Source organism: Nuphar pumila, chromosome 3 (genome assembly GCF_984573655.1).
Source record: "Nuphar pumila chromosome 3, dmNupPumi1.hap1.1, whole genome shotgun sequence".
NCBI lineage: Eukaryota > Viridiplantae > Streptophyta > Magnoliopsida > Nymphaeales > Nymphaeaceae > Nuphar > Nuphar pumila.
Genome location: NC_143251.1, coordinates 115,843,867 through 115,860,081, shown reverse-complemented (window position 1 = coordinate 115,860,081; position 16,215 = coordinate 115,843,867). Strand labels below are relative to the sequence as shown.

Below are 16,215 nucleotides of genomic sequence, written 5' to 3'. Positions count from 1 at the left end.
AAACTGAAGTTGTGAACCGCACCTTAGGAAATTTGTTACGGAGCTTAGTGGGCGAAAATGTCAAAACTTGGGATCTCGTGCTGCCTCAAGCCGAGTTCGCCTATAACAACTCCATTAACCGGTCCACTGGTAAATCTCCGTTCCAAGTAGTATATGGTCGGTCTCCCACCCATGTCGTTGACCTCGCCCCTGTGTCAGATCTCTCAGCTCCAGCTCCGGATGCCTTTGATGCCGTTGAATATATGCGTGACATTCACAGACAAGTCTGGACCAAACTTGTTGAAAGCTACGAGACCTATAAAGCTTTCGTGGATCAGGGTCGTCGTGATGTCCATTTCGAGGTCGGTCAACTTGTCTGGGTGTACCTGCGCCCAGAGCGTTTTCCCGTCGGTACCTATAGCAAATTAAGTCCTAAGAAGTATGGCCCCTTTAGGATCCTCCAGCGGTTAGGTTCGAATGCTTACCTCCTTGAGCTGCCCGATGATTGGCATATTTCCCCTATTTTTAACGTGGCTGATCTATATGCTTACTGTGGCAACAACAAGTCGACAGAGCCGACTTCTTCCCAACCAGGGGAGTATGATGCAGGGCAGGACCCGATTGGGCCCATCGTGCCACTCGATCCACCACACAGGGCAGATGAAAGACCCTGTGACTATGACTCACCTGCAGGGACGGAGCCACGACGCAGGGAGGTACCCCTGCGCACCTACGTCAGGCGTGGTGGAGCTCACGCGCCCCAGAACCAGCTGCAAAGAAGGACTGAACCGGATCGTGGGTCGGATCCAAATCTGGACCCACGACCCGATCCAGTAGACAGTCTTTAAAAGGCCTGCCTAGGGTTGCGTGAAGCATTATTGAAGACTAAAAAGCTCCAGCCGACTTTTCTTTTCCTGCAGTTTTCCTTTTCTTTTTACTTGTTTACTGTTTTCCCTTGCATTCTTCCCTGTTTATTGCATTTTCCCATTGCCTATTGAGACATTTCTGAGTTTAATAAAGAAGTTCAGCCCCACCGATTTACGGTGGGCCATTTTTTTTCTCTCCTCCTTCAACGTGAACTGCATCAGCAACCCTCTACCCATCTTCGACCCTTCATCACCAAACCCTCTGTAAACCATCCTTCGTCCATCTCCAACGGCCTCGCATGCTTCCATCTCCCGAGCTCCTCCACCCTCCGATCCTCCATAGCCTCCATCTCCCGTTCATCCTCAACAAACTCTACCCTTCCCGAACCATCGCCCCCCTCTTTAAGAGGGGCACGATGAGGAAACCCGGGGCATCACTTAGCAGCCAGTCATATCGATCATCTTCATTCCTATCGAGTCCCATTTCCTCCCCCCTTACCTTTGTTCTCTTGGTCGCCTACAAGGCTCTCTGCCTCATCTTCCATCTCCAGACTCTCTGAGACATCCACTTTAAGTAGTTGAAGATCAATCACTCCTTCAACAATCCGTTTCGAAAATCAAGATCTGCGGCTATACAAAAGGGTAAGTAGCTCATTTTTTTTTCCTTTCCTCCTTATTTAAATTTTCCAAAGGTTCCTCTACAATTTTGCTTTTCTGCATCTCTGTCATCATAAAAGCATTTGGAGGCATGATCGGCCTGTTCATAACAGGATCGATCCACCTCTTACTACAGTCTTCTGCTTATGGTTCATTTTCCCATTAATGCCTTTGATTTACTTTGTCTCGGGGATGCATGCTTTGTCAATCCGATTTATGCATAGCAAATCGGATTACATAGTGCAACAGTAAAGGAGTAAAACATTCCGACACTTTTTTTTCCTTCTTTTCTCTTTCTTTCCTTTTTTCTGTTTTTTCTTTTCTTTTCTTTCTGCCTTTCTTTCTTCTCTTTTTTTTTTCCTTTTTCGTTCATTCTATTGACTACATTTTTTGCTAATCTTCATCGTGATCGATTCCTGATTTTCATCGTGTTATCCTGAAATATAGGGGAGTTTGAATCCTTCATGATGAATTAGTCGGCAATTTTGTTGATCGGATTTGCTTTTTGTTAGTTGCGGTTGTTGATAGACATTTTTCTCTTACAATACCCGATTCAGGATTTTCCATTTCGCTGCGTTCATTACTATGTTGATGTTTTAGATTTCTGAAGTCCCATTATTAATATCATCCCTATAGTTCTGATGAAATACCCTGTACATTCCTTTAGATTTTATGGTTCATCCCTTTAATTGTCTTCTCCGTTATTTCCCCCGCTGTGATAATAATCATCCTGATGTGCATCTGCCTATTCGGCTCATCTGCGTGTGTATTTCCAGCTTTAGGCATTTAGAATTTGCAAGGATTTCCAGTATGATCACATGGCCATGTTTTCATTACAGATAGTGTGAATTTGGTTCAAAATTTCTTGGTTAGGCCATGGTTATCTTATCTTGAAACTAGCCTCACCGAAAAGTTGTATTTTATTACTCTCCATGAAGAATATGGCAGTATCCATAGAATAGGAAAGCCTCGTTTACGGTTTAAAGCTTGATCTGCCCTTTTAAGAGCCTCAAATCCAAACATGATAATGTTGTTGTATCACCCCATAGTTTCGGTGAGCAGGGTTGAAAAGGAAGAGTTATAAAGGCAAGATCAATCGTTGTCGCAGGGTCTTTTGGAAGATCCTATTTGTAGCTTGAAAAGTTGAAACCATCATAAATCATGTTCACCTAATTTCATGGATAAAAGAAAATGTAACATTATTTCCAAGCTACGGACACCTTACACCTTAATCACTATGCCTGAGTTGAATGCTCTCTTCCTGTTAGAAGCAAGTTGATGATGGGCGATAAACAATGTCTGGGCTGTATTCCCAAATCCCTTAGTGTCTTGTTCCTCCTTATGCAGATGTTCATTTTAAGTGATATAGTGCTCTTTAGAACATTTTTTAGCAAATAAAAAAAAAAAGAGAAGAGAAAAAGAGGAGAAATCCCCATAGCTTGTAATTAGCCATTCATTTTGCAGGATTTTTTTATTTATTTATGCTTCCACTGTTAACAACATCTGTTTCTCTACAAGCAGCAACTACAACTGGAGCCTGAAAAGGGGGATATGAATGCAGCATAGCTCATGAGAAATGAAAGAATTTTTTTTTTTGCATGACTAGAGTTTGACAGTGCGCATCTATGGAAGTTGACGTTATATTTAATCTGTTATTATCATTTCACTTCACATGATAGTATATCAATTTTGATGTTGTCTATACTGACAGTAGCTTCATAACAGGGGCTTTGGTCTGGTCATCATAGACACCAACGTCAAATAGTTGTCTTGTTACCTAATTAAGGTAGCACATTTTTTTCTTTTCTTTCTCTCACATCTTGGTTGTGTGTAATTAGTCACCCCAAGCATTTCCCTACAGTTTTTTTTATTACATTGTTGCTATTTATGAAGTTTTCATAAAATGGTGATATTTGAATACACTACACTCGGTTTTCACTGCTGCATAACTTTAGCAGTATCACACACTCACAGTGTTGGTATGTCACGTCACCTATCAGCATTTTCTCCCGCATTGCTATCATTTGGCTCCATCGCCTGTTGAAAAAGAGCTTAGGTTGCACATCTGAGTGTGGATATACACTCCTCATAAGGAGCACTTCCTGTGTGACATCAGGTGGTCTGATATTTGTCAATGTAGATATCATTGAATGATGCTATAAAGCCCATTATTGCCATGAAGCTTCAGGTCTTGGTTGAAGGATTCATTAACAGGTTGATTCCTCTATCTGGAGTAGCGACCCTGTTCATCATTGAATCACAAGGAGCAGTAACTATTTCTGGTTCCAATTGTTGCTAAGCCCAGTATTGGCTATGACTTCACAGCGTGTCATCTCTTGGGTAGGCAAGGCCCTCTGTCTTAGCCCAGCTGGTCACTTGCACTTTTGCCTACAGTTTCTCAGCTTACAGGTTTTTTTTTTGTCATCAGCAATCTGTAATGATAGGTGTACATGTATTTTTTTGCTTGCTCTACTTTTTGGAACCCCTTTTCTTTCTTTTTTTCTTTTTTTTTACTATGGCTTCCTCACGTTGGTGATGTGATGCATGGACCATCCAAAATTTGGTTCTTATTTCTCTTGAAAATTGGAGTGCAACGTTAGTTGCTGCCAGCACAAAAAGCTTCACTGTTTGCTTCTCATCTTATTGGCTTCAAAAGGCCACCTCGATTCATTTTAGCAGTGTGAGGACTTTTCAAGACTGTTTTGTTACAGTAATCTGTTATTTCTCTGTTTAAGACTTTAAGTTCCTTTTGCACCCATACTCCCTGCCATTTTTCTTTTTTTCCTTTTTTTTCTCTTTTCTGTCACCATTTTTTTTTTTACAGTCATAACCACTATCAGCTACATTACACCTCTTTCACCATGTGCTGCATAGCATCACAAACACCCCACAACACTTGACATCCACCATCTTTTATTGTCCTGTTGCATCCTGCATTCCTCCACTATATTATGCAGGTACACTTAATTCATGCACCTGTCATCATTTTATCATCATATATGTCCTGCTGCCAACCCATTTACAGCGCCTAGCAGCCCCTTTCGATTTGCATATGCCACCCACAACAGTCAACACCATCCCATTACACTTTATTGTCTGATTTCTCTGCACTTACGCTTAACCGAACATTGCTGCCACCGCATCCCACTATCTGTTGTAGGTGTCTCAAACAGCATCCTGCTGTTGCCAGCAAGCAACCCCTATGTCATTCACCAACAATATCCCCCGTATAATGCCTTTGTGTCTCCACTTATGTATGGTTCACTGTTAGCACTGCTGCACAATACCTACATTTCCTGCACATTGTCACCGGGTATATATCTATTTCCAGCAAATTGCAATATATTTCGATATGCGATTAGATGTTTTTGTTTTTCTGTGTTTCCTACACACTGCCTGTATATAATCGTTTACTGTTTGAACCTCCAGTCACCATAGTAGCTCTTTGGTGAAGGCAGTTTTACTATAACTGAGTTGATACTATCAAGAAAAAGGTTTGGTGATTCATTGCTGTCAAGAAAGGAAGATCACTGATTTGATTTTACAAGAAGTTTGCTTCATTGTGCGCGATCACCTTGATTCGCTGGATAAACTGTTAGATTTCACCAAATCAGCAAAGGAAACACAACTAGGCAGTATCACTGAATTCATTTGAGTAATATGAATGTAAAATGTTCGGTTGCTATTAGAGACGGCTTACCAGGCTACTGTGCTATGGCATATCAGTTTGAGAAGCCGAACTGCTAAGGGATTTCAATTCATTTAAGTCGATTTACATTCAAAACTAAGAAGTCAGTTTGTCCACATATTTCAGATATGGGTCAGTGGTCATTCATAAGCATTGCATACTCTCATATATGTCATCACCTTTTATATATCCATCTCATTTAAGGTTCATTTCCTTCACATTCACTATCCCACCTATATACCTATACCTATATATATATATATATATATATATATATATATATATATCATCTTCATCTTTCCATACTTTTAGATTTTAAATGTCTTGGCATACGAGCATTTTTTTTTCTTTTCATCGGCATCTTTGAAATCCCGGCAATGTATGTAAATTCTCTTCCCTTTTCATACTAACCAAGTATTTTTGCAGGGGAATATGTGGAAAAGGTCATTACTTGGAAATGTAAATTCAATTTTGTGTTGTAATAGTTAGATCTTAATGAGAATTTACATTTCCTGTTTTAGATAGAATAAATGAGCATTGTAAATATCATAGATTGCTTATTTTCATGCTTTTTATCTTTATTTTCCAAAATCTCACAAATGGGAACACGAATGGCACATGCACCATTTCGTAAGAGGTAATTAATCCTAAGTTGATGATTTACATCAATGGCTATAGTCAGGATGTAAACAAAACTTAGGATTTTTATCTTTTATAAAATAACACTGGATCCACATTGGGTCCCTTTTAAAATTCATCATATTTTCTTTAAATATTTTCCCCTTTTATCAGAGTTTAGTCTAAAATTGATTCAATACATATATCAATGGCCATACTCAGGATATATTGAGAATTAATTTCATTTTAAACTCTATAAAGGCACCAAAATGTATTTTATTCTTCATTTGAATTTAGATATGATTACTATATAATACATTCAATGACCATAGTCAGGAGCGTATTATATCATTAATCCTATTTACATTTCATTTAAAGAATAAAATAAGATTTTCAAATCCAATTTCGAGATTCTTTAAATTTATTCATCATTTAAGATAGAACAACATCATATTTTCAAAATTCTTTTCCAAAATCCAAGTGATCTCAAATATCTTTCTTCAATCTCTATTTCAATTCATTGTTCTATCTTATTTCAAAGATTCAAACTTCAATTTCGAAGTCCAATTTGACTTTGAAATTTCAAATTCAATCTTTATATTCAAAATTTCATTTCCAAATTCAAGTCCAATTTCAAAGTTCAAATTAAACTTTGAGATTTCTGATTCATCTTTCGATTCAAAATTCAAATTCGAAGTCCAATTTGACCTTGAAATTCATTTGTATATCCAAAATTCAAATTCTAAATTCAAATCAAATTTCAAAAGTTTAATTTAAACTTTAAAATTTTTAATTCATCTTTTGATTCCCAATTCAAATTTTAAATTCGAAGTTCAATTTGACTTTGAAATTCATTTGCATATCCCAAAAAAAAATCAAATTCTAAATCAAACTTCAAAGTTCAATTTAACTTTGAAGTCATCTTTTGTTTCAAAATCAAGTTTAATTTTATCATCTTCAAATTCAAAATCAAAGTTTGAGATTGATTCTGAATCTCAAAACTTGACCCTTCTTAAATTTTAAATTCAATCTATGTTTTCAAAACCTAGATTCATCTTCAAAAGTCTCATTTGGACTTTCAAAGTCCAAATCCAAAGTTAGATCAACTTGGATCCAGATTTCTAAATACAATCTCCACTTTTGGATCTCATACTCTAGATCCAAATTACATCTTGAATTCCAGACCTTGGACCCAATTCCATTTAGGATTCAGAATCCATCTCCACTTCTGGATCTCAGACTTCAGATCCAATTCTATTCTAGGATCCAGAGTTCAACTTCCACTTTGGATCTCAGACTTCAGATCCAATTCCATTTCAGGATCCAGAATCCAATTTCACTTTGGATTTCAGACTTCAGATCCAAAAATCCATTTAGGATCCAAAATTCAATTCCATCTTAGATCTCAGATTTCATATTCCTTTTTAGGATTCAGACTTCAAATCCAAATCTATCTTGACTTCCAGATTTCAAATCCAATTTCACTTTCAAATCCCATCTTAACTTCTTAAATCCATTTTCTATTTTTCGTTTGGATTGCTCAAAGTCCAAATTTTATCCTATCTAGAATCCAATTTCATTTCAAATATTCATTTCCTCTCCTAAATCCAAGTTTAAAATTCAAATTCAAAGCCCATTTCTGACTTTGAAGCTTCATTTCCTTTTATCTCAGCTCCAAATCATTCTTTTCAAAATTCAAAACTTATTTTTCCAACTCTGATTATTTCAAAGACTTAGGACTCAAGTCTATATCAAGTTCTAAGTTTGATTCAATCATTCAGAAATCATTTTTTCACTCCATTATCAAGTTCATCTCAGAAAACTTGAAAATTTTCAAAACATTTTCTCAAAAGAGCATACATCCTTACATTGCACAAGCATGATTCTTTGTGCATTTAGATTTAGAATAAATTCTTAGATAATATTAAGACAAAGCAAAAAGGCATAAATTCGATCCTTGGATCGATTACCTCTGGTAAAGGCGCCAGGAATGGTCGAACCTCGTACCGACGAGCGAGCCCCGTCTCCCAATTTTCCCGCAATATTTTCAAAACGGAGGCGAGTAATTTTCTTAAATATTTTCAAATCAAGGTCAAGTGAGACCCCGCAAAAGAGTTCATCTTCTCTTTTCTTTTCTTTTCTTTTCTTTTCTTTTCTTTTCTCTCTTCTTTTCTGTCTTTTCATTTCTCCCCTAAAAAAAGAAGAAATAGAGGTCAGAAAGGAAAAGAAGGAAGAGAGAGAAACCACAAGAAAAGGAAAATTTTTGCGATGATCACACATACCCATTGAGGCTATCCTACTCTTTCTGCCATGTTAATGGGAGCAGGCTATGGGACAAAGGACAGTGAGCACAAAGACAAATGAAGGACTTTATATGCTCCCAAAAAAAAAAAACGAAATTGTGTCAATTTGTTACATATATTCCTATGTGCATGCATAGTTTGTTCTATCATTTAGTAAAAAATGGAAAACATTAACATAAAATGACATTATACAAATTGGAATATTAAAAAATATCTATATTGAAGGAGGGGGGAAATTTTAGATGGAACACAAATTAACTGGCCATTTGCCAACCTTTATGCATTAGTTGAGAGTTAAGTGCCCTCTCCAATTCATATTTACGCTTCCATTCAGCAGCTTCCTCTTCAGCAGCAGCTTTTCCTTCAGCCACCTTTCTTAAAGCCTTTGCAATGGCTGAAAAATTAACAGAAATGAACAAGATTAGTACTGAACTAAAGCCTCTCAGGTCTCAACTCATTAACTGAGAATGAAGAAAACAGAAGAGACCCCGGAGCTAGGCAAAAGACAGTTGCAGTCTACTGGCAAGAGCATTTAGGGACATTAAAAATATATCTTCGGTTCAGTAGAAACCAGAGTATTATTACCAAAAAATCTTCTGATATAATCTACTTTAAACAATGATCATGTTAAAATTTCAATTTAATTTCAAGGATAACTAGAGTTTGCAACATACCCAAAAAATCAATGATATCTAGAGTTTGCAACATACCAAAAAGTGCAACTTTTACAATTGAGTTTTAATGCCCCATGATATAGACCCATCCCCATTCCGAACACAAGCATCAATCAAGTCATGCTGCCAATTACAAAAGTAATCTAATGGAATGATATGTGAAAATCATATAAAAGGGCTGAGAATGTGAAAAATGAAATTACTTGATAGTATTCAGTGGAAGATACAAAAACAGACATGCTATGTCATGCTTTATTCGGTTGGTCTATCATTTGTTTTACACAGATCTGGTCACACTTTTTTCCCATAGGCTATAACAGCTCTTAGTATGCAGGAAGGAATCAAGTTGCTTCATTGCATTCTTCTTTCAGTATGTTGCTGCAAGGTAGTTTCAAGTCATACTGGCTTCAATACTTCTCCCAAACCTGCAGCCATCTTGGATCCAACTTGACTTATGTTCCATGAGTCTACACAATTTCCAACTTGAAATGGTAATTGACCAAAATACATACTCCTAATGAATTCTTGTTGATTAATTTTCAGATGTTAATGATAATCTACATGCTGTTAAAATTGAAAATATTCATTAGTATTAAAAAATGCACATAATAGATAAAAAACCCATAATTCCATCACAATGTTAAGCATGTAGAACTTGCACATCTTTACCAACAGCTAATCATCAAATATCAGCAACATAAAACTCAAACTTGTTTACAATTCTACCCACATCTCTACCTGAGTATGTATTATAAGACATTAGCTGCAATCAATACTAACTCTTCATGGTTTCATTTGATTAGGTTCTCATGTAGTAACCATATTGAGCATATCAGTTAGTATTACACGATACAAACCAATGGAAAAAAGAAAAAAGAAAAAGTCAACAATGGTATTGTTAACTTAAGTGCACAAGTTAAGGAGGTCAATACCTTGGGGAGCATTTGGTTACCAATGGAAATGGCAGATTTTAGATGGGCCCCACCCAAGATTCAAACACAAGATATTTTCCCTCAAAACTTGGGCAATAGATCCAAAGTACATGCATGAGGGAAAATGTTCAACTCTACACATGGTTGGCATTCTCGGGACTCAGTCTCAGACCGGCCATGCTTGACTCAGTGACTCAGATGAGTCATGGTTTTTCTTTTAATTTATTAAAAATAACTAATAAACACATATTTTATAAGTATATAAGTTTTTTTTTAATTTATACTCATTATATATGTGTATTATATATACATATATATAGAGAGAGAATAATCACACGAAGATTTCAAACTTTTAATGTTTTTATTTTTGATAAAAAAGAAATAAAAAAGCATCATTCATAAGTCCAGGTTTATGATTGGATCGTTAAATAGGCCATTGAAGAAGGCATGCCTGGTTAGTTGTAATGGATGGCATGTAAGTTTATAAAAAATAGTGGACCTTCTACCTAAAAAATTGTGAAATGCATGCAATAGAATGGTAAATTAAAGAAGCATGCTTAGTTGGGTATGAGTGGTGGTGCCTAAACTTCCTAAAAAACTTCCTAAAAATGGATGTATCGAAGTTAATAGAGAGTAAAATCTATCTAAAAAAGTGAGATCTGCATGCAGTAAAAGAGGTAAGAATAAAAAAGTCGTGTAATTGGGTGTAACAGGTGGTGGCTAATTAAACTTGTTAAATGCTATTAAAAAAAATGAGACACAGCTTACTCGGCTGAGTCTTAAACAAAACTCAGCTGACTTGGGTGTTGACTCGGCCAAGTTTAGCTCTAACCAAGCTCTACTAGTTTTTTAACTCAGTTAGGGGGCGATACGAGACAACTCGGGTGTTTCACGAGTTGACTCGCCGAGTTTGCTTCCTAAGCTTTTGTTCTAAGGCAGTAAAATGTCGCTTGGGTTTGTGGCCTCTGGACTGGATATTGGACCAACAAAACCCATTTATTTGGACATGATAAAGCCCCATCCAGACCTAGTTAAATAAAAAATTTGGGTTTAGGATGAGGTTTTTTAATCCAAACCGAATAAAATCCAGGAAATTAGATCCATACGTGTAAACCTAAAGGCAAGTCATACTTGAATCTGGAAAGGAATTTCTTTATCCTAGACTGCATTCAAATTCATCTACCATTATGCTATTTCCAATTAAACAATATTTGATTATAACTTACATTAAAACCAAATATGAACAATCTATATTCCCCTATATAGAACTCAAGTCCGTTTACTAATTGTCAGAACTTAAGATTCAGTATAAGAATTATGAAAGGTTTAGTCAACATCCTAATGAAACAAAGAATGACTGGTATTCTAGTAGCTCATCCATTGATCTTTTTAAGATGAAAAGTATGAACCACCTAAACTCAAGCGTGACTTACTCTCTAATGCCTCAGAAAACTCAACCAGATGATCATCTGCTCCCCTATTGGTTGGTTGTTGGAGAAACTCCTGCAGCACACCTATCGATCCCATAGAAGTAGGAGAACAAGCTATACCATTCTCGCCTCGTTGTGAAAGCTTTATACATGAATCTCCTATCACAAAGGGTACCTGTTTGTTTACATTCAAAGAATAATCAACCTAATGAACTTGGATATTCATAACAATCATGTTACACAACTCCCAAGTTAAGCAAGACATTGATATTCTTTGTAATAATTTGACAGCAAAGCACATTGAAATTGAATATGGGAAGTAAATGAAGGCCTAATTGCAAACTATGCATCCATAATGTTGTAAGCATAGTTAAAGTAGGCATGATATTGTGAATTTTCACAGAAGAATTAAGGTGCCTCGTCATGAAAACCTGAAAAATCAATGTTTTTTTATATATCATGGTACTATTGCAATTTTTTTCCTTCTGCCACAAATAAAAAACCTTTACTAAAATATTATTTCTTACTTTTGACATCTTTTATCCAATTCTTTCCACAACACTTACTACCGAGTTTTTCATAGATTTTTCCAAGACAGTTAATTATCATTTGATCCTCCTCACTCAAAAAATTGCTACCATCATCAGTATAGTGACCATGGTTGTAAGGAAGCATATGTGAAAGCAATAGTTGACAAAACAAAATACACGAAAAGAAAGGAATCACAAAAACCATCATATGAAGGTCCCATATTATGGGATGATAATACTACACTATTGCTTGAAGATATTATAAGCAAGTTATATGCCCTTAGTGCTCACATAGGCATCACATAACTTGATGGTGGAGACAATATGGGTGCATTTGGAATGAGGGTGAAAAGGAAACATCATTAATGGGGTTTCATTGAAGTCTGCAAAAATAAGAATTGACAGCCCATGTGGACCCCAGGATTCAGAAAATCCAAGTTACCATCTCTATAGACAGAGCACGAGTTCCATTCCTTCCATTAAGCAAATGCCAGGACTGTGGGCCCAGTGAGCTCAGTGATGAGAATTCTCAACATAAGAAATCTCACCATGTGTATCCAAATGCACGCTAAATATAAGAGCTTCTGATGCTGGTATCTTGAAATTCACTCAAAGAAGAAGCCCCTTATTAAAAGAGTTCAACCATACAACATCATCGGAGTCATTGAACACCATAATGTTCGCTATATACAGCACAAAATGAATTTGGAACCATCAAATACCAAAAAACTGTATCCTCACATAGAAGTCATCAGTGCCAACCTATATGCATCTACTGTTTTCCGGTCCGGTCTAATGACAACGTACCCAGTCAATTTTTTATTTCTATTACCTAATAAGGATGATCCATCATTTTGTATTACACATTCCTTATAATTGACGTTGCATCAATGATTCCAACCAAAGTTGACACTATGGAACTTGATATGTCGGTTTCTGTTTTCATTCCTCAATATCAAAACCTTCTGTTCTTGCATGGAACCATACCATTCATTGTGTTCATCTCCATGTCAGAATGAATTGCACCATGAAACTGTTGTAGCTCAAGATAAGGACCCAATGAATGATGACTTTTGGTAAGATAAAAGTTTCTCACCAGAACATGAGAATGAATCTACCGTAAGAAATACACCTAGATGGTGCCCGAACTTGTTTCTGTGTGTGCGAGAGAGAGAGAGAGAGAGAGAGAGAGAGGTAAAAGTAACTATTTTTGGGGGGGAATTTTCGCAAATTTCAAAAACAAGGAAAAACTCTTTAATTTGAAAACTATAAAGACAGCAGATTTCTGTTTAAAAATTAGAAATACGTTAAAAACACAATAAGATGGAGTCAATAAAAGTACGCAACTGAACACTTCCATGAAATGACATAATTTTCTATTGAAAATTCCAGTGTTTTCGGATTATGGTGAGAAAATCAACTACAGAGAACTAAAATCTTCAACCTGAAATTTTTATGTTACACTATGATCCATTTATTCTTCTATATAATAACTCGTTGAACAGTAAGAAAAAGGAAAATTTAACCCAGAAAAACAGCTCCTACTTTAATCAACAATACTCCAACCTTAAACGAAACCAAAAACAAAGAAAGAAAATCAAGGAATTCGAATAAATTACACATTCCATACCACGAACAAACAAAAACTGCAAAACCCAATCGCAATTCTTCGAAAAAACAAGAAATTGAGAGATGCAGTTCCAGAATTCCAAGCACCCACAAAACGTTCAGCTACAAGAAGGAAGACAGAACTAGAAATTTCACCGGAAAACGTGAATTTTCCAATTGGGGCGTCAAGAATTCGACGGAAATGTGGAGAGATGGCTTTCTTACCTCCTTTGGCATCTCGCTGGGCGTCATTTACATTAGAGGAGATCAATTTGGGTCTTAAAATGATCTAAATCTCTTATAGGTCCGGTTCAAACCGGATTTGAGTCGAAACTCTTTCCATATCCATTTGGGTCGACCCAAATACTCTGCAAAGATCTCATAATTTTTTTAATTAAACATTAAATAACTTGAACAAATGTTAAAATATTATGTTGATGAATTTGCTAATTAATCAACCGATAAGTTTTCATAAAAAAAACTTCTAATGAATTATAACTGGTTGCAAGTCAATCAGTATCAAGCAAATCGCGATAACACATAGCCTTTACATGTATAAATCGTTTCAGCCTTTTATCAATCATGCTGTAAATCATGATAGGAAGACAACTCGTAAAAGCAAATCATAATTTCTGCAGTACACAATGCTAAACACTTTTTCGATTTTTATAAATGAAGGTCGAACATTACAACGATTTGCTTAGTGACAATTGTGTGTTATACTTATTAAAAAAAGATTTATATACTTATAGAATGTCACATCACAGAAAAGAATTATAGAATTACAACAAAGAATTATAGAATTACAACAAATAATTATCGAGATGTCGATTTGTATTTATAAAGTTACTGCGACAACGATATGCCTTTGTTTATCTTTGTGAACGATATCAATATGTAATATCACAAGTTTCTCATATCGGTTTGCAACTATTACTAAAATATTATGAACGAAACAATGATATTGATTTACAATTGTTACTTAATTCAGCATCATGTTGTAAATCGATTTGTATTTATGAGGTTGCCTCGATTTGTACTTTACTAAGTTTAAACATCGTATCAATTTGTGTACGCGTGCGTAAAACCCTAATATAGATATGTGTAAAACCCTATTCTATATAAAACCCGACCCGACCCGTTGTTCAGGTCTAAAACTGTAATATATTTAACCTCTCTTCCTTTTTTTTGTGGCAGCGCAACTTCTTCTTTTTTCTTTTCCGCCTTTATCTTCTTCTTCTCCTTATTCTCCTTTTTATTCTTCTTTATATTTTTCTTTCTTTTTTGTTCTTCTATGTTCATTCTTCATGTGCTTGATAGATGTGGTTTAATGCTGATAACCTAGTTGTTTTACGCCGTGAGAAAAAATCTAGATATCTTTTAATGATGATTATGCTGGTTATCTTATATGTATACATCGATATATTCATGACACATACGACTATAACGTATTTGTCATGAAGTATATCGAAGTTTACGCAAAATATAACGACCATAATCATTCTTAATTATTGTCGTCATATCATAGCAAGCACATATATTTTGCATGATAGATAGAGGGTGATGCTGATGACCAACTATTTGATCTATTTCTACTGTCGGACCCTCCATTGTTCGCAAACCATACTTCACAGTTGAAAAAATATCTGCTTAATCTTCGATATACTTCATGACAAATATGCTACAGTCGTGCAGGCTTCATCTTCTCCATGTGTTGGGATCCTATACATTCTGCAGCTTCATCAGCTCTGCCTCGAAGCTTTCTGCACTAGTAAGCTAGATTTCATGCGCACCTGGATTTCATTTGAAGCATATCACTATTTGGACGTTGGGGTCATGCTGATGATGATATCTATTTTCTTTAATGATGATGGTCATGTATTGTAGCTAAGTTAAACCATTGGTCATGATGTATTGTAACTAAATAGTCATATTTTTTTTGTAAATGAACGTGGTTGTAAATCACGTCGACTTGTAGTTTTGAAGTTATCGTGACAATGATATGTCCTTATTTGTATTTATGAACAAAATTGATTTGTATTTATGAAGTTACCTCGATTTGTATCATTGGAGTTACATTAATTTGTACTTTACTAAATCTAAACATCGTATCAATTTGTTTATTGTTTTTCTTTTTCGCCTTTTATGAATCAGTCAATGTGTAAATCGTGATAGGACATATCATTCACATAGATAAAGTTCGTAAAAGCAAATCACGATAGGATAAATATTTTTCGATTTATGTCCATGACTGTACAAATCATGATAGGACACTTCTTCTATAAAAAACAAATCGAGATATGTTATAGAAAGAATTATATAATTATAGAAAATTATGTTATAATAAAGAATTATAACTGGTTGCAAGCCAATCAGTATCAAGCAAATCACGATAGCACGTAGCCTTCATACGTACAAATCATTTCAGTCTTTTATTAATCATTGTATAAATCGTGATAGGAAGACAACTCGTAAAAGTAAATCATAATTTCTACAGTACACATCGCTAAATGCTTATTCGATTTTTATTTATGAAGGCCAAACATTACAACGATTTGTTGAGTGGTACTTGTGTGTTACACTTATTAAGAAAATAATTATACATTTATAGAATGTCATGTTACAAAAATGAATTATAGAATTCAAACAAATAATTATCGAGATACAAAAATCACATAATATTTTTTCAGTGGCACTTGACGACTCAGATGGACTATGACGTACAAATCGTCTCTTTATTTTTCTTGGTGGACTCTCTTTTTTTTCGGTGGACTTTTGGTTTCCTGGATCTTATTAAAATCACTGATAATCATCTCTACCAGTGTACCATATTGTGACCGCATTTGTCTCCCCAAATCTTGCACATGCTTCTGTAACTCCTTATTCTCTCTCTCCAACATCTCTAACCATGTGGCAGAGACTACCTTCTT

The 16,215-nt window shown here is 35.5% G+C and overlaps 1 protein-coding gene across 1 annotated transcript in view; it reads right to left on the bottom strand.

The window, feature by feature from the left end:
• LOC149843393 (putative NAD kinase 1) overlaps positions 1-13,590 on the bottom strand; it is a 92,313-nt gene extending 78,723 nt beyond the window's left edge. The window contains exons 1-3 of the mRNA XM_089999760.1: positions 13,511-13,590; positions 11,151-11,322; positions 8,386-8,505 (exon numbers count right to left, since the gene is read on the bottom strand). Of these exons, the coding sequence (XP_089855886.1) occupies positions 8,386-8,505; positions 11,151-11,322; positions 13,511-13,537 (319 nt within the window). The 5' untranslated portion in view covers positions 13,538-13,590. The remainder of the gene's footprint in view (positions 1-8,385; positions 8,506-11,150; positions 11,323-13,510) is intronic.
• Positions 13,591-16,215: the final 2,625 nt, after the last annotated feature.